The 21,391-nt window shown below is 47.0% G+C and overlaps 2 protein-coding genes across 2 annotated transcripts in view; one reads left to right on the top strand and one right to left on the bottom strand.

The window, feature by feature from the left end:
* Positions 1-7,459, top strand: part of GNA12 (G protein subunit alpha 12) — a 42,271-nt gene extending 34,812 nt beyond the window's left edge. Inside the window, exon 4 of the mRNA XM_084295962.1 lies at positions 315-7,459. Coding sequence (XP_084152088.1) covers positions 315-884 — 570 coding nt within the window. The 3' untranslated portion in view covers positions 885-7,459. The remainder of the gene's footprint in view (positions 1-314) is intronic.
* Positions 7,460-12,582: 5,123 nt separating this feature from the next.
* Positions 12,583-20,951, bottom strand: AMZ1 (archaelysin family metallopeptidase 1; the record flags this gene model as incomplete). Its single annotated transcript, XM_084295786.1, has 6 exons — positions 12,583-13,152; positions 16,638-16,814; positions 18,081-18,244; positions 18,577-18,705; positions 19,574-19,741; positions 20,648-20,951. 6 exons carry the CDS (start codon positions 20,949-20,951, stop codon positions 12,583-12,585), a joined length of 1,512 nt encoding a protein of 503 aa, XP_084151912.1.
* Positions 20,952-21,391: the final 440 nt, after the last annotated feature.

The raw sequence follows: 21,391 nt of genomic DNA, 5'->3' as shown, positions 1-21,391 counted from the left end.
GTTCCCTTTTAATTGTAATCTGATGGTTGGTACTACTAAAAACAGAATGAAACCCTAACAAAAATTTACAACTGTAGAATTCAAAATGAGTAATGAAAACATCTGTCAGATTTGGAGAAGAAAGAAAAGAGGTGATTTTTCCAAAATAGTAACTGTAATAAGCTTGTGAAGAACAAATTGCTACAGCAGTGGGCTGTGCCACATCCTGCAATAGAACGTGTTGCTTTGCTCACTGGTCAGGGACTGTGAACCTGGAAGAATTAACCAGCATTTTTGAAGGATTTTTTTTGACGCTCTTCTCCTTTCTTTTGCAGAATTATTTCCCCAGCAAACAAGATATTTTGCTGGCTAGAAAAGCCACCAAGGGGATAGTAGAGCATGATTTCATCATTAAAAAAATACCTTTCAAGATGGTGGATGTAGGTGGACAGAGATCTCAGCGTCAAAAGTGGTTCCAGTGCTTTGATGGAATAACTTCAATTTTGTTTATGGTCTCCTCCAGTGAATATGATCAGGTTCTCATGGAAGACAGGCGCACAAATAGACTTGTGGAGTCCATGAATATCTTTGAGACAATAGTCAATAACAAGCTTTTCTTTAATGTTTCTATTATCCTATTCCTCAACAAGATGGATCTTCTTGTAGAGAAGGTAAAGACTGTCAGCATTAAGAAGTATTTCTCGGACTTCAAGGGGGACCCTCACAGGCTAGAAGATGTTCAACGTTACCTGGTGCAGTGCTTTGACAGAAAGAGGAGAAACCGTAGTAAGCCGCTCTTCCATCACTTCACCACTGCCATAGACACTGAAAACATCCGCTTTGTGTTTCATGCTGTGAAGGACACGATCCTTCAAGAGAATCTGAAGGATATTATGTTGCAGTGAAGGAGAGCAGTCCATGTCTTGTTAAAATTTGCTGGAGGGTTAGATCGAAGTTTTTATCCTTTCTTTATGGCCCTTGCATGTGGTGTAGGACCCATGCTACTTACTTGGCTCAGGAATGCTGTAAACTAGCCAGTCCAAACAGAGGAGCTATAGGCCGAAGGAATCAAATGTTGATGTTAGCTACTGAATCATTTGGACTAGAAACACTACTGAAACATGGCCGTTGTAGGTTCTGTGCCTAGTTTGGAATGCTGAATAACACAACCACCTTCTGCCTTCCTAGAAAACAAAATCTCTGACAAACCATGTATGGAAGACACTATGTTTTAAATGAATATGCTTATTTTTCAGAGACACCAGTCATACAAACTGCCTTTTTTGTAGTTTGGAGGTGCTGAATTGATCAAACTAACCTAAATATAATGAGATTGGTAGCTGTCTTGGAGAATGTTAATGGAAGTTGCGTTCTTAACCCTAGGAATATAACCAGATCTTGTATGCATATTCAGTTTTGCCAAGGGTCTGGAATCCAGTAATTAAGGTGGATGCACAGCTCTTGTCTGAAGGTTTTGCATGAGTATCCTGAAGCAAAAGTCTGAAACTGTATAAGGAAACCCATGTTGGAGTAAATTGGATGGGAAGTTGAGGCCTTGCTGGAGAAGGGTTTATTTTTGCACTATGTGTAAAGGGTATTACATCATGGGGAAACTGATTTCCTTGGTGAAGCAGCCTGTCCTAGAGCACCTGACCCCGTCTCTGAACAGGGGGTGCTCAAGTGAGATGTACTTGGTGAAAATTCAGCACTGTGCTCACACCTGCGGTTTGGCAGTACTTGTGAAGGTTCGGTATCTCACATGGCAGAGCTTTATCTATATTCGGAAGTTTGGAACTGATTAAACTCTTACGCAAAGGCTTTGGTAGTACAGCAGCTGCTTGATTAGTTCCCAACAGTTGACTGTATAGGAAGTCCAAACACCCTAGAGATCCCAGTTTTACAGCTGCACTGATGGATTTGGGCAGCAAAACCTTGCTGTAAAATTAGCCCCTAATCTGTGTCTTAATGGGATCTCTAGCCTGTAGTAATGCACATGTAGTTCTGAATACAGTCAAGGTTGGAGTTGCCCCTTTTGGGCAACGGTTTGTGCGTAAAATTGCAAGAGGCTATGAATAGCATTGATATGAACTGTTAATTTCCTAGCTCTCTCAATCTGTATAACTATCAGGTGCCTTTTTTGTGTACAGACATATCAGGTCTTTTCTGTAACAGTGGGGTACATGGACAAACTTACAACCTGCCTTTTATCTCAGCACTGTAGTGCTCTTCTTTAGATAATTCTCAAAGGTAGTTTACTGTTTAATTTTTGTCATGGTTTTTATCCAAGAATAAAACCTGAAGGGCTGTTTGTACCCGTACAAAGGCAGCAGATTCTCTGGAGTTCTTAATCCCCACTGAGACTGCAATGGCATGTCAAAACAAGCAACGTTTTACTTCAGCTGGTGATCCCATGGGAAATGTGGTCTAAAAAACATGAAAGGACAACGGAACAGGATTTTAATTTGGATAAAATCTGGAATCTTTCTTCCCCTCTGAAGCTTGCAGATGTTGTATCGGTATTTTTATGTAGCTTCCTAATGCAGCAGTCTTTTTTGTGTGTGCAAACTTCAGAGTGGAAAAGATGTGGCTATGTTGGCGTTATATAATGCAGTGTTGAGGTAAGAAGCAGTGAAAAGTTACAGACAGGAAAATCCAATTTAAATTTAAGCAAACTTAAACAGGAATTAGCTTCCTTGTTACAAGTCTTATTTTGTGCCAGGACCAAGTCTGTCTTTTAAATGTTTATTCATTTTTAGCCTTGAAGGGGAAAAATCCCATGTGACTGGTAGTCAGATGGGAGAGCTCGTAAGTTTATTACATTTGAAAAGGTAAATGCTGTAACCTTGGTTGGTGCAAATAAGTTTACTCTTTGTATAAGGCTCATTTGTCTAAGCTAGCCCATTTGTTTGGCTGAAGATGAAGATTATGCCAATGCTTTTATTTTTTCTTGGAGATCCTGATAGTGGTTTCCACTTCACACGAGACACTGGGAAAATAGGAGGCAGTCATGGGCTGACCTGACGTCTAGGTTGACTTGATTTTATTTCCTAGTCTGCTGTGAGCTTTATTCTTTCACTAAGTTTTCTAGATGGGCTAAAATGATGCTTGTTTTCTCAAATGAGTTAAGCATTCCCTTTCAACTCTGTTTTTTTTTCTCAAGAATTACCTCAGTTTTATGTCTGAATCTACTGTAGTTTTACCTGGGAGGCATAGTGTGGAATTTCCTGTTCTGTTTTTCTTTCCGTGGTCATCCATGGTTTTGTATCCATAGTCACCGTATGGGTTTAGAACTCTAAACAGAGCTAATAATGCAACATATACTTTAAGTAGCTTGATCTGCACCTGGAAAAGAAACAGCATGAGTTATCTCATATTGAGCTGTCAGTCTTGCTAGTGATTTTTTGTATGAAGCAGCAGTTTTGCACAATAAATCAGAGTTCTAGGGAACCAGTTTGCTCACCTGTTGCCCATTATTGCCTTTCTTCCTTCTCTTGACAAAATGGGCCTAACTAAGCATGATGCTCTAGACTGCGGATGAAAATCAGTGGTTTGGCTCAGTAGGCTCTTTTGTGTGTAACTTGGGTTTGATACCATTGGTTTGTACCAGGAACCCAAGATCAGGAGACTCTTCATGCAAAAGTGAAGCCCTTCTCAAACTTGTGAAGGATTTGGACTGTGAGTGAAAAGGATTATTTTTCAGGTGGCAGGTAAATTTCTTTGCTAAATATAGACACTACTTCTTGCACAACTGAGGTATTTTGTTTTTGTTTTTCAAGCTAAGTTGTAGTATAATAAAGCCAGAAAATCATGTTATGGTAAATCAGTTAATTACTAAAGCAGAATGTAGGTAGCTTAAGTTGTACAAACATCTCAGGACAGGCTTGATCAGTTGCGTAGTCCTTTCACAAGAAAAAAAAAAAAAAACTTTAAGTGACATCCTGGAGAACTTTGCAGGTAAACACAGCTGGAGAGAACATCTTTTTGTGTTAACTTTATAGGGTTATTGTTCATTTGGCTAGTCAGGAAATAGGTCACAAGCAGGATGATAATCAGATGGAGACCTTGAACAGCTACTTTAAAAAAAAAAAAAAAAAATGCTGTCCATTCTCTGATGCTACAGGTCAGTGACCAGTGACGGGGTGTTGCAAATGGGTTGTCTCTTGCAAGGACAAAGAGAGGAAGTGCTGGCAGCTTGTGCCTGCAGGAGAAACTTACGTAATCGTGCAGTTTAAGTAGAAAAACTCACTAAATGGGAGTATTTCATCAAGCAGTACTTTGTATTTATTTTTAAGCTAACAAATTGCAGTGCTGTCACTTTCTGAACAATTCTGAGATGGCAATACCAGATGACAGTGAATTTGAATTTAATAAGGAAGAGTAGGAGTAATTTCTATAAATGACATGTTTAATAGGCAGTTATCACTTTAAAGCAATTAAATAGTTCCTAGTGTTGATTACAGAAATTACTGGCCACTCAGCTTCACACTACAACTCAAAGATGCTTTGAGTTTCATATGAAGAATTGAACTTACTCTGTTTGGTATGGCAGCATAGAGTATTTGACATGATAATACTGTTTTAAAAAACTGAATATATTGCTGCATCAAACCTAGAACTAGTCATGTTACAAGCATGAAGGAGCTCCTAAAGGCATCCATTTTGACTTTCTGAGCTTACTAATGCCTGAACCAAGCAGAGTGAAGAAATGTACACTAATTAAAAAAAAAAAAAAAAAAAACTAATGAAATGGTGTAGGAAGAGCTCATCTGTATGTGGCACTACAGACTAAAATTTTGTTCCCCTGGGACACTTGAAATACGTTTTGATATGAAAAACTTTCCGTTTGAAATGCTACCCAGGTATTCAGTAGTCCTGGTTAGTGGGGGGGGGGGGGAAAAAAAGAAAAAAGAGAGAAAGAAATTAAAAGAATAGACATGGAACCACTGAAGAAACTGGCAGCCTTCCCCAGAAGATCACTTTAGAAAACATGCCCTTTGCCTTCTTTAGGTGGCTGTATTCTGGATAATAACTTTGTGTTTTGCAGCCTTTTCTGTGAATTTACCTTTTCAGTTCTGAAGAACCTATTGTGCTGGATAGAACTCAAGGAATTCTGTAAAAGCTCCCTTTTGATTTTCAAGCAGTGTGTTTGAACACATGATTTTTCTTATCAAATTTTCAGGAGTACTTTTGGTTGATGGACAATTTGATGCATGCCAGCTTGAGGCAAAAAACGAGATATGCAATAATACCTCCCTACAGTGCAGCTTGTCCTGCAAACCAGACCTCTCATCATGAGACCTCTCTTGGGTTCCGATGGGTTCAGTAGTAGCCTTTTTCTATAACATTTTTCTAGTATAAAAACACATGGGGTAGTCAGGGATTTAACATAGCACTGCCAACGCTTTACCTCAGTATGCTCTTCTTTACTTCTGTAACACGGGAAGTGGTGGGTAGGGTGTTTTAGCAGCAGCCATAAAACATCTATGCCTACTTTTAAACGAGCCTATAACAGATTTCAGGAATCGTGCAAACCGGCATCACCTGGGCCAGATCTGGGCTGGATTAATACCGACTCCACGCACTTCTAGATGAGGGCTGTCTAGCCTACTGAGGAAGTAATTGGCAAGACAATACAAAACGTAGTGCTTCTTAATATTACCTGTTTTGTAACTAGCTGGGGTGATCTCTGTGCTGTGAAGTGGGCACTTCTTTGTTTTGACACTAATTTATTTACATAGATGGAATTGACCAAAGCCAGGATGTTCAGAGCTGAAACTGCTGTTGTGCTAACCAGGTGATGCTCTCACTTCACTCATCTTGGTGCCTGAGCAATTTAGCTGGACTCTTTAAGCTTTTGTCTTCCTAACAGCGTTTGGAAAGCGGTATTGAAGTTTGTTTGTGTGTTGATATGCTTGTTGTCTTACTGGGTGGGGAGTGTGGACATACTGGGTCGTCAGTGCTAGCGGTTCTGTGCCTGGCTTGACAAACTGTATCACAGCCTAGCTCTTGGCATATGCCCAAAGGTCATGTCTTCTGTCCGGCGTGAAATTAATCACAGAGTGAAAAAAAAAAGAGCAGCACTGACTTCCAAGGTAGGCATTCTGGTAAAAAGCCAAAGTATGTTGGAAGGGAGCAGGAGAGAGGAGCGACTTCCTAAACAGATCCCAAAAGCTGATGGTGCTTGAAGACTGACTGTGTTGAAAAGAAATGCCATCTGCATTGACCCCAAAAGGTTTGAGTGACTCCAGAGAGCTATTGGCTGTGAATTAACAGCAGCAGGCTGGCAAGGCTGGCCCTGCTGCAGCTGCACACCCTTCCGCTGTGAATCTCTCTTCATCTGCTCATAACTGGGTGCTAAAACTCAGTTCCTGCTAAAATATGGGATGCAGATCTCTGGCCAGACAGTGCATCTTACTCCTAACAGCTACTTAACCTTTCTTCAAGATACCAGAGCACGAGAAGCATTTCAGGGGAATGGCTAGATAAGATACTGTTTCCGTTATTGGAATAAAAACTACAATTGATGGAGAGAGAACTTTTTTCATAAGTGGGACCTAAGGGAGAGATTCTTCTGAGGAAAGGAACAGATTTTGGAATGGCACTGCTGCTCTGCTTGTACCTCCTGTCAGTCTTTTGTGCTGAGCTTATGTGTGGGTGGTTGGGCACAAAGGCTGGCAGCAGACAGCAGGGAGAAGGGGGACGTGGAAGAGGAATGGTCTTTTTGGTAGTTCACAAGACTTGGGAAGCATGCTCGGTGGTTATAGGTTTGAAGACGTGTTCAAACTCCCGCTCACACCGAAGCCATTAACGGTCTTTAGGATAATGAGCGTTTTTCTGATGTACAGGTTAAGTTATCTGGGATGTGTAATGAGCTTGAATTGATGATCCATGTTAAGCAGTATTTCTGGAGACTCCACTTAACAAAATGGCTAGTATTTATTGCTCTTGTGATGAGTTGTCTTGTTTATGGAATCAATATGTATGAAAGCAAACTGACAAAACACCAAGTTATCTCGTGACACAATCATGTAGCTAGGAAGCCAATTAATGTTATCTTTTTATTCTGCAATTTACTTGCTCTGTGGTGCCTATGCATTGTAACACACATACTATGCAATATCTTTTTTTGTTTAAACCAGTTCACTGCATTGGGCAAGAAAGGCCTGAGTTTAGCCTTAATTCTCTAACAATCACAGGAAAGTACTTTAGAAACAGTGACAAATTAAAGAAGGTTAAAAAAAAATGCATAAATTAAAAGCACAGTTCCAGACTGCTCACATAAGTGTCTTTATAGCACCAAAACAGCATCCACAATAGAAGCAGCTACTTGCTGTAATAGTTTCAATTTATGAAAACTGTGTACTAGATAAAATTATATTGTGATGTGTAAAAAGTGTATTTTATAGCTTTGGTGACTTAGTTTACTGTTTTGTATATATGAATTTTATAAATCTATTAAAACTTGACTTGTTATACTGTTTTTCATGGCTTTTATCTTTCAACAGAGTCTAGAGAATGACTATTGCCTTGAAAAAATTTCTGCAAAAAGCTGCTTTTTGAATAAATTACAGCACGGGCTGCATGGAACTACAGCTGTCATGCAATAAAACGTTGTTCTCTAATCTTTATGCATCTCCCACCTCCCCGGTTCTGGTCTGAATAATTCTTCCTGAATGTGTCCAGGAATTGAAGGGTGGTGAAACATTAACCTATAAAAAAATTCCAACTCATTCATCTGTGACGTTTCAGTAAATGTTTTAGACATTAGGACTGATGGGAAGGGGAGACACAGCTTGAGTTTGTGTGTATGTATTTTAAGCTCAGCAAGAGAAGACAATTAGGCTTGAGCTGGTAACACCTGCTGGAGATTTCTCTTCTGCTGTGTAGTATCTGATAATAGCCATAGGAACTATCCTTGCTTCTTTTTCTGGTGCCAGTCCCCTCTTGGACTTCCTTGCTTGTGTGCTGTGGTATCCTTGTGCTACAGTGCAGCACCGTTGACCTTTGAGGAGTTCTCAGCATCCCTGTTGCACAGGATTGCCGTTGTGGTATCAGCTAAGTCTGCCAGAATTTGAGCTCCAGTTCTTAGGAATGCTGTTAACCTTTCATGCTTCTACTCTGAAAGGTCACAGCTGACAGACTTTTGTGGCAAATTGTAATTGTTTCTTGTGTGAACTGTTAATGCCCAATCAATTTCATTGGCAGGCGCACAATTTGAAAGTCTATGGAGCAATGTTTGTCCTTTCACTAATCACTGGGAATGTTAGGTCCTCAGCTACATCGGGCTTCTGGGAATGGCTGCCTTTTTTCCCCTGGAGGTGCTGAGCACTTTCAGGTGACAATGTGTTTTGCCAGTGGTCAGCATCCCTGAAAATGAGAGCAAGTGAATGGCAGATTTGTTACCAGCTTGTAAGAGGTTCCCAGGTGTGATCACATTCTTCCTAGTTTGAGACCCTCAGCAGCAGCATGGCTCCATGTGACCTCTTTTGTCGGCTCTGTGAAGGCAAATTGTCCCTTTTCCGGGAAGAAATATTCCAGTGAATTACAGCCTTAAAAGATAGAGTGTAGAGAAAGTTTGGGCTGTAAGGGACCTGAAGGATCCTCTAATTCCACCCCCCTGCCATGGGCAGGGATGCCTACCGCCAGCCCAGGTTGCCCAAAGCCCCATCCGGCCTGGCCTTGAGCACTTCCAGGGATGGGGCAGCCACAATTTCTCTGGGCAGCCTGTGCCAGTGCCTCACCACCCTCACAGTAAAGTATTTCTTCTGCATATCTAAACTACATCTACACTCCTTTAGCTTAAAACCATTACCTCCCGTCTTATCACTCAACTCCCCAGTAAAAGCCCTTCATTTTTCCTGTAGGCCCCTTTATGTACTTAGTATTCATTACAGTTTCTTGAAGGAGAGACTGAGGAAATAAAGTAAATCCCTGTGGTTTCCAGCTCCTGTCTTGTATCTGACTATTCTGTAGGCTTGGGAAGAAGTTTTATACAGTTACTAACAAAAATTACCACGTTTCTTCCCATTTTCCTTAAGACTGACTGGCATCTTGTGAAGCCGCATGGTGTTAAGGAAAGAAGTTAGGAAGAGTATTCAGAGATTTTTACAAGTAGCTTTAAAGGCTTAATTTTGCACAGCAGAAATGAACTTCAGCTAAAAGCACCATTATTAGGAGAGGGAGGTGGTCACATCTGCTGCTAAATCACAAAGGGCTGGGTATTGCTGATGAAACATCTGCGGAAGGCACTGGCTTCTCTCCCACCTTTGCAATCAGTTACAAGCAATTTCACCTGTAACTAGGAGAAAAGAAAAGGTTTTCTTTCACCCCGTGGCAGATGTGTTGTGTCCCTGCTACCTTCAGTTACAGCAACTTCTTAAGAGTAAGAACAGAATGTTTTGCCAATTTATTCTTGAAAAAAGATCTTTGTCTTTATGAGCTCGTAAAGCTATTAAAAGGCTGTGCTTTCTACTCTGTCAGGGATTATGGACCTCAGAAGTTGCTTCAAAATAAGTTGGGCATCTCCTGAAGGCAGCAGCGAGGTAACATGCAGGGTTCATTTCTAGATCATCCTGTCAGGGCAGCAAGATGCCCTGTCAGGAGGCAGGGGCTGAAGGCGCTGCCTTGCTGGGGCTGTGAGGGAGGCTACTGCTGATCCTTCTCTTCCCAGTGACCTGCCTTCATCCCTGTCCTGGTGCCCTGTTCCTTTTGTTGCTCATCTTCCTGCAGGAGGCTCAACGAACTGAGGGGCTGCTTAATGCTACACCTAGGTTCTCCTGCCCACCTCCTACCCTGTGGTGAAACTCTTCCTGGCCCACAAGTCAGCAGTTTATTAGCTGCAAGTTATGTTGCTGTTCCCACACTTCTCTGTGTAGAAGGATCTCCTCAGAAACCTACTTTATTTGATAGTATGGCTGCTGCTTAAAATGCAGGGTATCTTATTTAGAGGCTTACCTTTGATATGTTTTTTTTTATTCTGTCAGCTGTTTTCTGCCCCACTACAACACCAGTACCTGCAGGTAAGAATAGGAACGGCCCCTTTGTGCCTTAGTCCTGGTTACCACCTTCATTTTTCTGTGTAGCCCTGGCCAGTCACGTTCCTCTCTGCAAACCAGGCTGCCCACGGGGGAGAAAGGAGAGGGTCCTCGCTCACACTGGTGTAGGCTTTGTAATGCAAGGTGAAGTATTATTACTCCCCTGTGTTTCTCTCCCTGTGCTTGAGTACTGCTGGCTCTGGACAGTTGCTACAGCTCCATGTGCTGGTGTTGGGAGCCTGACCAGAAGCTCCTGGGCACCACAACCTTCGTATTCCCAGGGACCAGCAGCACTCGGACCCCTTCCTCGCCTCCACCTGCCGAAGGACGTGGACATGTAACAGCCATTTTCTTTCTGCCTGGCACCACAAGGCTGCGCCCGGCCTGCAGGCCCCGCTGAGCTGCCACACAGGTAGGTGAATGGCCCTGCTCATTTACTTCTTTCTTTGGGACACACTGAGCTGGTAAGTGGTGGTTCTGTCACTGGCAGTATGAAAAATATCTGTTAGTGGTAAGTGACAGCTCTACAGCAGGCGTTAGTGCTCTCACAGCAGAGCTAACACAGGTCTGTAAAGCGAGTGTCACACAGAGAGTTTCCCATCTGTGACTTCTGCAGCAGTGCAGGTTGGGTTTGTGCCTCCCCTGCTCTGTGTTGCCTTTGGACTTTATGACAGAAAGCCGTCTGTCTCTCTCCCTCAGGCTGTATTGTCATCCTGAGTTTATGGTGTCTTTGGGGAAAGTTTCGAAAGTTCAGCCTCATGATTCACTACGGAATCAAGCAAGAGCAAACAAAAAAGTAATCTCTTGCTTAAAATAGTAAATCTGTTACAGCAACGCATGAGCAAGCGTGGGGCGGTACGCGGGTTTGTAATTCCGGTAGGATTTGCTCGGGGAATTTCTGCTACAGGGCAGGATGCCGTGGCCGAGAGCCCCTCGGAGGCACCAGGAGAGGGCGGCAGCAGCGGCCCTGCTGCGCTGAGCCAGGGTGCACAGCCTGGAAAAGGAGCTGCCAGGAGCTGCCATCACCATTCCTGAAGTCAAATTCCCTTTTTCTCCCTGCCTGAATCATGCTCAGGTGGAGTTGCTTGTGTGTCCTGCATTCGGCTGAATTTAAGCAAAATCTTTTGAACTTTCACGAGTAAATCTCAAGCTTTTCTTGGATGTCTTCCTCTGATTCTCTCCCTACCTACCCCAAAACCGCGTTGCGGGGTTTTGGGTCCTCTTGCCTTCAAAGTGCACAGGGCAAGCACTGTGGAAAGCCCTAATTATTAGCTCCGCTGAGGCAAATAGCCTCTCTCACCCCCCAGCTGAACTGGACCTACCTGCTTTCCTGTCCTTTGCAGTTGATAATTCAAAGATATTTTTAGGTGGGGGAAATCTGAGTGTGGCCATGGCCCTGCGAGCTGTAGGGAGCGTTATCAGTGCTGCGGCCTGAGTGAACTGTGGGAGGAGAGGGCCAGCCTTCCCTGTGCTGCTATTACAGGGCTTGAAAGCCATCAGCCTCTTGAGCTCCATCTATAAATAGCTGGAGGGACACAGCGTGCCCCCAGCAGGGGAAGGCAGCTCCTGGGGCCAGCACAGCTCCTGGGGCCAGCACAGCTCCCGTTCCCCTTCGGTGGGTGACTTATGGAGCAGAGAAGAGTGAAAGGAATGGGGTTTTGCCTTCTTAAGGCAGGGAAAGGAATGCGTGTGTACTTCCCCCTTTTAAGTTAATAATCAATGTGTGTGAGAATGCTTGCTTCTTGTTCTGTGTTGTTTCTTTTCTTTTTTTTTTTTTTTTTTTTTTTTTTTTCCCCAAAGGTTTTCCCTCCAGTGCCAATCTGCAGAGGATGTGAGTAGTTCTAGCTCACAGCTCCAAGCCTGGCTTTGAAGAGAAGCAGCCTTGGAGATCCCCCGGAGTGTCCGCCAAAAGACAGCCGTCACACAAACGCTGTTCTCTAGGGGAGACGAGCTGCCTGGCAGCTTTCTGCTTTGCTCACCGCCTCCTTGTCCGTCCGCCTCCATCTCTCCCCCCCACCCACAGCCGTGGTCTGTCGGCCTCGTTTGTGCTCCCGCGCTGGGCTCAGCCTCCAGCCGATGGGGCAGTGAACGGAATAGAGATGAAGGTCTGGCAGGGGGGAGAGAGGGAGGAATAATAGCCCTGCGTCAGACAGAAATGCTAAGTAGGAGAGCTCTGTGTATGGGAAGAGAGCTGCCCTGGTTAATTTGCATCTGTTTGTTCAGATGGCCCGAGCTTCTGTGTGAATGTGTTTAGTGTTTAGCATAGACCTCTTCCCAGCTGACTTCAGACCAAATGAAATACAGCATGAAAATAAAGTGCCTACATAGGACTTGACAGGAATTTAGAGTCGTGCTAGAGCTTAGACCAGCACAGGAAAAACCCTTACCAAAGAACTGATCATGTCAAAATGATGTTAGCAATCTCAGAAAAAGAAACACCTTTTATTCCTGGGGGGAGTTCCTGTTTCCCTCTGACAGCAACAACTCGTGGTGAGACAGCTCAGGAGCAGGACAGTAATGCAACCAAAGCCCTGGGAGCAGAGCTGGCCCATCCCAAGGCAGACCCTCGCTAGTTCTCCTCCCACCGCCAGCGATGAGGGGACGATTCCCCTTTGGACAGTTTTCTGGAACTCAGTTTCCTCCGCAAGGAGGAAAATTTGTCTCCGAGAACTTTCCGCAGCCCGGTGTTGTCCCTAGCAAAGGGCAAGTCCTTCTTCATCACGGGCAGCTGTCCCGTGAACATCTCCCACTTGGCCAGCGCGTCCACGGCCTTGTCCACCTGAGCCAGCTCCTCCTCAGAGACGTTCCTCTCCAGGGCGGCGATGCAGGTCTCCAGCCACAGCTCGTAATCCTTAACGATATCTGTGGCCTTGGCAGGCCCGGCGAGCTGGGGCTGGCTGTGTGCCTCAGCCAGCGAGCCCGACTGCTCGTCCTGCTCCAGCTCCTGGCCGATGGACAGGGCCTGGCTACACGTGTCCGGCGTGAGCGGCTCCGACAAGGAGGTCACCGCCTCCGAGTCGTTCTCACAGCACATCCCGGAGTCCGAGCTGACCGCAGGGACGTCCTCTGAGGCTGACAGGTCCGCTGACTCTTGCCTCGGCCACGTGGACAGCACAGTCTGCGTCCAGGCGTAGAGCTTCTGCGATGAGAAGGGAAAAGGTGGCGTTTTAGAGAACGAGAGAAAACAGGTAAGCCTTACCTAATGTTTTTGGGGAAACCTAGCTGTCTTGGGATGCTGTGGTGCTCCCTGCCAGGAGCAGGGACTTTCTCTTGTCTTCCTGCAGTCTGGCCATGGCAGAGCCGGCCCCATCAGATGTGGGCTGAATCTGCCACGTTATTGAAGACACTTGAGAAAAATGGCACAAATTCTCTCCCCCATTTCTGCACATGATTTCCACTAGAGCCAAACCCGCACGTCCCTAGAGGAAGCTGTGTCACCACAAAAGCTCCTGAGATAGCGGGGAAGAATTTTGTTTCATGGTGTGGTTGACTCCTGTGGCAATGTGTGTTGTATTCCCAAGAATAGCTCCTCGCCTCTCGGGCTGAAGTGCACAAGTTGGAAGGCCGGGCTCCAGGAAAGAATTAATGAAAGGAAAATGTCTGAGACAATTTCCTTTTTAAATATTAAATGCTACAATGTGGCATATAGCGGGTTGCTTCTGGCACATTTATTCCTTGTGCTCTGGGGGGATGAATCACCACTCCAGTCATCACTGGATAAAAGGTGATCTCCCTGTCTGCCTTGTTGGCATTTTTTGTTTGTTTTTCAGCTTTTTCACACCCTTGTGGCCTATTTCCTCAGCCTTCCTTTCTGCAGCTCCCAGCTGGTGCTTTTGCAAAGCACTGCACTTGCCTTGGAAAAGGCAGGGGTGAAAGGCACAGGGCATTAACTTGGGTTGTGGCCCCAGTGCACTGGTCGCTGTGCTGGGTCCATGAACACAGCAGTGAACCCAGTGCTGTCATGTTTGAGAAGTGGGCATGAAATTTGCAGTGCTACAGAGCTGTCGTCTGTAGGAGCATCGCCCCTCTCCCTTCCCCCTCTCCTCCTCTATTGCTCTCTCTTCAGGCAAGTGACAGAAAAGATAAAGAGCTCAAATTGAGTGGGTGGGAGAAATCGGCCCTGCTTCTTGCTTCAGTCTGTGCATGGAGCCTCGGGGAAGAATTTCATACAAGAGTAAAATGGACCCTTTCAGCTAAGTTAGTCTGCCCTGCCCCCTCCCTCTGGGGCAAGTCAAAATGCAAAGGGACAACTTTTCTCCTGCCTCATCCCACCTCCAGCAGCCCCTCCATCCCTCTGGGCTTAAAAAACAAAGAATGCACCAGAAGCTGCAGCAGGAGCCAGACTGGGGAAGGGGACAGTGGGGCTGTTTGGAAGCTGCCAACAGCCCATGATTCTGTGTCCCTTTCAACTCCCAAGACTGAGAATCTGGGAAAGAATCACAACTGCTACTTAGCACAATTCCCCAGAAGAGGAAACGAAACTGCTGAGACGAGGATGTTCACAGAGAACATCTGGATTATTATTAATGGAAGGAATAATTGACTCGAGATCACTACCAAAACCCAGAAATCTTTCCTGTTTCTCGCTCTTGGGTGGCTTATTGCCTCACAGATGTGAAGGGTCTGTAGGGCTGCAGTCTTTTTTTTTTTCTTTTTTCTTTTTTTTTTTAGTGTTCGCAGATATAACTGGAACGGGGCACCTTCTTTACAGTCTTAGTTTACCTGCAAGCAAGAGCACGTGAAGTCACTAGGACTGAAATCTGTGATCTGACACTTCAGGGGACTCCAGTGGGGAGGCAGTGGAAATTTTTTAAGCCCCTGTGCCACGTCAGGGCCACCATGCCCCATCCGCAGGGTGGTCACACTGAGCCTGGGAGCAGATTTAAGCCATGCTAATACAGCCCGTGGAGAACAAACAACAGTACTCTAGGGCACGGGTCTCTGCAGCGTTAGCTAGACTCAAAATATTATCCTTGCCCTTAGCCAAGCTCCAGTCCTCAAATATTCATGATTTAGCTTTGCTAAACCAGTATTTGTACCCTAACTAGTGAACTTGCAAAGGCTGCAGAAACTCTGGTTAACACCAGGGTGAGGATACAGCTGTCCTGTGCTGCTAAGCCAGACTCTAAGGGCAGCTCGAGCACTGGTGAGTCGTGTGTTCTGGTTTCTTTTGTTTTTCAGCGTGGCCGTTGCAATCACTGCATTCTGGTACAGGCCCTACGTGCAGAACGGCCCGGGAGGCTGCAGAAGCAGCAGGTGGAAATGTTGGTTGTGCTGGGGAAGAGCAGTGAGAATTGGGTTGCTTTCAATTTTCAAGACAATTCATCGCGGAATGAGCAGCTGCGATGACAAAATGGAGTATGTTTCTGAGTGCAGCTCAGATAAATAAATTGAAGGGCTCATCCTCCTACATAAGGACTGGTTTCCTGTCCCACGTGCTCTTCTGCCTGTAATCTTGTCTCAGTCACAGACGTTCGCAGCACTACCTGCTCCTGGGGAGGAACGGCTTCGTGTCTGGCATTTCCTGTATTTATTGGGAACGTCTGGGGCTGCTCTGCGGCAGGTGGGGATTCTTGCTCATGCTCCAGAGGGAGATGTGACTTCAGCCTTGTACTTGGCTGGCCACGACCTCCCAAAATATTCTTTGCAAGTAACTGTCATCTGATCTGATATTGTCTTCAAGTGCTCTGTGCTCTCTTCGCAGAGAGTTGCTTAACTCCTGGCTTCATCTCTGACGTTCCTATCTCCTCTCTCAAGGCAGCAGCAAAGCCTCTCGCAGAGCTTATCACAAGTGTCTCCTACAGGCGTGTACTATATCTCGCTGAGCTTCCACTCTCAGGGAAGCAGATGTGATGGTTGGCAAGTGAGGCCTTTCTTCAGCTTTGTGTCTGCTGCTGCCAGGGGATGTTGAGCCAATTACAGTATTTACCGCAGGTGTAAAGGAAAAGCATTTCTAGAAGGGCTTAATGCAGACAGCAGTTCTCTTCTAGAAAGCAATAGCTGGATGGTGACAGGCCAGGCATTTAAATAAACCAGAGCACGTTCCCCTGGTGTTCTGGGCGATCTGGGCAGCTCTCAGGCAGAAGCAAGCACCAGACGGGTCTAACACTGCACAGACACACAGGCGAGCAGCAAAACCACGCAAGCGTATTTTCCCCCGCATGCTTTGACATGCTTCTGTGCATCTGATTGTGAGCTGAATGAAACTAGAGGCGTCCCCGTTCTCATTCTGCACGCATCTCGTTACAAATATAACCCACAGACTTTAAAACAGGCAGCCGTGGAAAATCCTGTCTCTGAACATGATGCTTGTCAGACAGGAATAATAAGCAAGAAGATAGGGTACGGAATGAGAATGGGGAGATTATTTATATTCCACTAGCTGTTTGGCTGCCGAATCCAGCTTTTTAGACGACAGAGGCAGAAAACCCCTTCGAGAGCTATGGGAGTGTTAGCACTGCTCGTGGTGGTGTCCGTATGTGGTGTTAGAAGATCTATGGGCTCCGAAACATGTCGTGAGAGTAGCGTGTTCATTTAACATGCTGCTGTAGTGCATTTAGCACCGTGGTTTGGGGTCAGCATCCTGGCAGCTGCTGGGGAAGGGCTGGGGGCTCTATCACTCACCCTGTAGCGCTCGACCAGCTTGAAGCCCACGACGTACTGCAGCTTGCGCAGGCAGATGGGGCAGGGCTCCAGCGGCCGCAGCAGGGCCTCGTCCAGGCTCAGCGCGCCCTGCATGATGCACTGCAGCCAGCGGCACGTCCCCAGGCCCATCAGGTGGCAGATCTCGTGGCAAGTCACCTGGCAGGAAGGCAAAAATCAGAGCAGCAAGCGGTTATTCCTGCTTCCTTGTCCCTTCCTCTCCCATCACCGCTCTGGCAGTCTAACCAGCTCGGCGTGGCCATCCTCCAGCCTTGGCTTTTCCAAGGGGAACACAGCTCCCTGCTTCCCAGGTACCCAGCATCCTGATTTGGGGGAGTGGAGGAGGGGGGATGTATGTTTTGGAAGACCTCATAGGTAGTGTTTCAGAGCGCTGCGGCAGTGCTGCTGGAGCTCTCTTCTCCAAGAGCAAAGTGTTTGGTATTTTTTGTTTGTTTTGTTTTGTTTTTTAAAGGAGAAAATCAGTCCCAGTGGGGTTGGAAAAGAGCAGCACAGTCCATGTGAGAAACCTGTAAGAAATTATTGGCAATAACAGATCTGGGTCCTTTCAAAGCATAATGTCTGTGCCAAAGCAAAAGTTAATCTGGAGTCAGCTGGCCAAGCGTGACTGCCTGGGGAACTGGCAGCTGCAGGATGGCCGAGGATGGAAGGTTCTCCTCCTCCCATTGCCACCTCATTCCTTTTGAAATTCTACAGGAAGAGACCCCAGACTAGAACGTCCTGAGCAAACACAAGGCGAGGCAGAGAGAAATGGCACTGAAGGCATTGGTGCAGGTGTTTGGCATGGGCCAGCACTGCAAGAAATGCTAGCAGCAGTACTGGGCATAGGGTGAGGGGTGAGAGCACTCATGAAGATGATGTGCTGGAGACGGATGGGACTTAAGGCATATAAATATACGTGCAAACTTGTCTAATATTTTTTTCTCATCTGTCCACTTAAGCAGGTTGGACAAGTGTTAGTGCCCGGTCCTCTTCCCTGATGGATGCCTGTGTCTGAGGAAGATGCACCTGCCCAGCTAACCACTAGCTGACACGGAACACCATTAGCTATCCAAATTAATCTCCAAATACTTCATCAGCTAACAGGTCCTACTGCCTGCACATCTCCTGACTCAGATGTCCCAAGCAGGAGGCTGGGAGCTGGGCAGTTGTCCCAGTGTTGCTGTGCCGTAAGTCCTGTCACCTCTCCATGCAGCTGACGCTGCAGTTTGCTCCAGTGGCAAGGGGAGTGAGGGAGATCTGCGCAGTGCACTGAGATACAGACTGCCTAGGACTGTGTAAATGCATGGACCAGTACAGGAGCAGAATCTCAGGCTTAAATGGGCTGACAGGTGGATTATGCCCAGGTCTGAAGTATTAAACCCCACACTGCAAGAAATATGGGGTGCAGGAATGTGCCAGTCCTACCTTACAGCACTGGACCATCTCCTGGGCACTGAACGGCACGGTCCGGTCTCTGCTTTCCTTGCTGACTTGACCTAACCGTTCCTTCTGCACCAGCGGGTTCAAGCTGCTACAGCTACCGTGGGGGAAATCCCCGGAAAATCTGGCAAAGCTGCAGACTCCCACTTCTGTAAAGAGAGGCACATGTAAGCTTGTGACTGTCTCTCAGCTTAGGCAGCACAAGAAGAAAGCTGTGATAGCGCAGTCCAGTTTAGCAGTGTGGTGAGCCACGCTTCCAAGGTCTGCAGCGCCTCGGTTACCTTTGCCTGAAATAGCAGCCCTGGATCAGGAGCCCTGAGATCCCAGTTTTAAATTGGGAAAAAACAGTTCCTCTCATCGAGGAGTGGAAACAAAAAATAAGGATAAGATTTGGTTATTCTGGTCTCCCAGGGAAGGCTTTTTGGTACAGTGCTGCCTTATTCACGCCCTGTGCTAGGAGATCATTGGACACCAATCCCACCTTGTCCTGGCAGGAATTTGCTGAAGGTGAAGCTCCAGGTCTCACATGGGTAAAGGTCCAAGAGAGTGAGTCCAAGGACACACAGAGCATCCATGGGCTTGTTGTTCTTCAGGAAGTTCAGGATCCCATCTGGACAAACACAAGAGAGATGGTCATTAAAACAAAGCATCCTTGGAAAGCACGCAAGAGCCAGAATTCCTCCTGCTAACGGGAAGGAGCATGTAATCCAAGCTGCAGTGAGGCAGAGCTGCTGGACCCAGTGTCTCGGACAGAGCATTGCAGCTGTGCAGCCTGTCCTCTCAAATCAGAGCACAAGCGGACCTGACTTTTCAAGTGGTGCTGAGCACAGCGTTAAGGCTAAGCAGACCCCAGGGTAGAGGTGCAGATGAATTCAGCACCGCCCCATGGAAATGAGCACGTGGAACTACCAAAACTCCCCCAGGGGTGTTTCAGAGCTGTGCTGGAGCAGCCCAATGGCCGTGGCATGGGGGCCAGGACAGGCACATGCTGTCCCTGCTACCTGCAAGCAGCTCGCTCCAGATGGGTGTTTGTGCAGCTCGAGTTTGGCAGCTGGTGGGCCCATTGCCCTGGGGAGCTGTGTGACACTTGAACCCTGATTTCCGAACATGAAAGGCTGCTGAATTCCCCACCTGCACCACCCAGGCCACGGATTTACTTTGGCTCTGGACAGGAGGTGGAAGAACTCAGCCCGCATGAGATCTACAGTGCCTTCCCCCAGAGCTGATCCGAGCGGGATCTAAACGAAACAGTGCTGAAAAACACAAACAGCAGAGGAAAATGTGATGAAAGTCACTTTGTTTTTTATTCCTGTTTCCAGCCTCAGAGTTCTGGCTTTTCCATGGGAACAGGATTTCTCCCTTTTCACTCCCTTCCTCGTCCCCTCCCTGCGCAGGCAATGAAGGGATATCGCAGGCATTTCCTATTTTCCATGGTGCCAGCACGCCAGGCTGGTGCCAGGACGCTGCCAGGTCCTTACCTGCGTGAAGCTGCACCCTGTCTGAGTCCTGGCTGTGGCGGTAGCAGCAGTGGATGGAAGAGATGGGAATGGAGGGAAGGCACTTGACACGGAGCCCCAGGAAGAAGGACTCAACGCAGCTCTGCAGGGAATCCAGCAGCGACAGCCCAGCGGGCCCTTCGATCAGGTCTGAGAAGAGAAGCCATGGTGTCAGTGCTCTGACAGGGTTTTGTGGGGCTGGCCACAGCAACTGGGCACAAGGCAGGCTCGTTGTGAAGGTAATTGCTTACTCTGGGATGTGGCAGTTACCTCCAAGTGGCTGGCCAGGTATGGAGGAGATGGGGGCTCTTTCAGAGGTCACCCTGAGACCTGGTGGTGTCTATCACAGCAAAGCAGATGTGCTCAGAAGGTTATCTCTGAGATAAGCAGCCCAGAAGGATTAGCCTGGGGACAGGGAGCTGTTTGTTTTTTATTAACTGGCAGGGATGGAGTTCCAGAAATGCTGTTTTATCCAGCGTTGTCTTATATATATATGCATATTTGTGCATACATATATTTCCAGCAAGTCTCACCCAAGGGCACACATGGTGCTGTGTCCAGAGAAGAGCTACGAAGCTGGTGAAGGGCCTGGAACACAAGTCCTTTGAGGAGCAGCTGAGGGAACTGGGGTTATTTAGTCTTTCAGGGGAGACCTTACTGCTCTCTACAACTAGGGGAGGTTCAGGTTGGAAACGAGGAGACATTTCTTCTCAGAAAGGCATTGGGATGGGTTGCCCAGGGAGGTGGTGGAGTCACCGTCCCTGGGGGTGTTCAAGGAAAGGTTGGGCCTGGTGATTAGGGACATGGGTTAGTGGGTGACATTGGTGACAGGGGGATGGTTGGATCAGATGATCTTGGAGGGCTTTTCCAACCCTAATGATTTTATGATTCTGTGGAGTCATCACGACTTGTGACTCTGGACTCGGGGCATGGCAGAGCCTTTGGTACTACCAACTGAACTTCCCATCCACAGGTTAGTCCTTGGAAGAGACTGATGGGTTAGTAGCGTTTGGCACCACCTCCCTCCCATGCTTTACCAGGGGACACCCGCATTACCTATAGGCTGCAGGTAAATGTGCTTCCGACAGAAGCTCTGCTTCCTCTGCAGCATGGCGTGATAGAAGGTTTCAAAGTCCTCGGGGGCATCGGGGTGGCTGAGGAGCCAGTCAAAAGCCGTCCGGATGAGCAGCGTGCAGAAGAGCGTTCTCTGCGGGTTGTAGGCTTCGGAGAGGAACAGCTTCTCCGCCCTGGAGAAAGCTTTGGCATAGAGCTCCTGCAGGGCTGGGTTGGTCGAGATCAGCGCATCCTTCAGAGCCCGGGGCCCGAAGCTGAATTCCTGAGCATGTTTGCACTGCAGCATTGCGGAGAGGCCCGCAGGCTGTGGCACTGCCTGCAGGAGCAGAGGCAACCATCAGCACCAGGGACCTGTGAGCCTCCTCCAGCTTTGCTCTCGGAGCTGTTTGCCCCAGGCTCCCAGCTGTAAGGCTTGGCTGGGAGCTTGTAAATGCTCAGTGCTGGCCAGGAGCCCTGTGCGTTTACGTGAGCGCAGCTGTGACAGGGTGCTCTACATCTGCGTGCCTCTGGTTTATGGACAGCATACCAGTAGATGGTGCTCAAGAATGCATAGCCCCGTTATTGCTACCACATGTCTGGATTAAATCAGGTGGTTTGATTTTTTTTATTTTTTGGTGCTCCATCCCAAAGTCCCGATAATGTGGTAAATATCTGTGGTGTGTATCTGGCTATGCTAGCCCTCGTTGTTGAAAGGTGGTGCTCCTCTTTGCTTAGGGCTCTCAAATG

This window comes from Netta rufina (genome assembly GCF_964035555.1).
Source record: "Netta rufina genome assembly, chromosome: 15".
In the NCBI taxonomy this organism is placed as follows: Eukaryota; Metazoa; Chordata; class Aves; order Anseriformes; family Anatidae; genus Netta; species Netta rufina.
The sequence above is the reverse complement of the archived record's forward strand: the minus strand, read 5'-3'. Positions and strand labels throughout refer to the sequence as shown.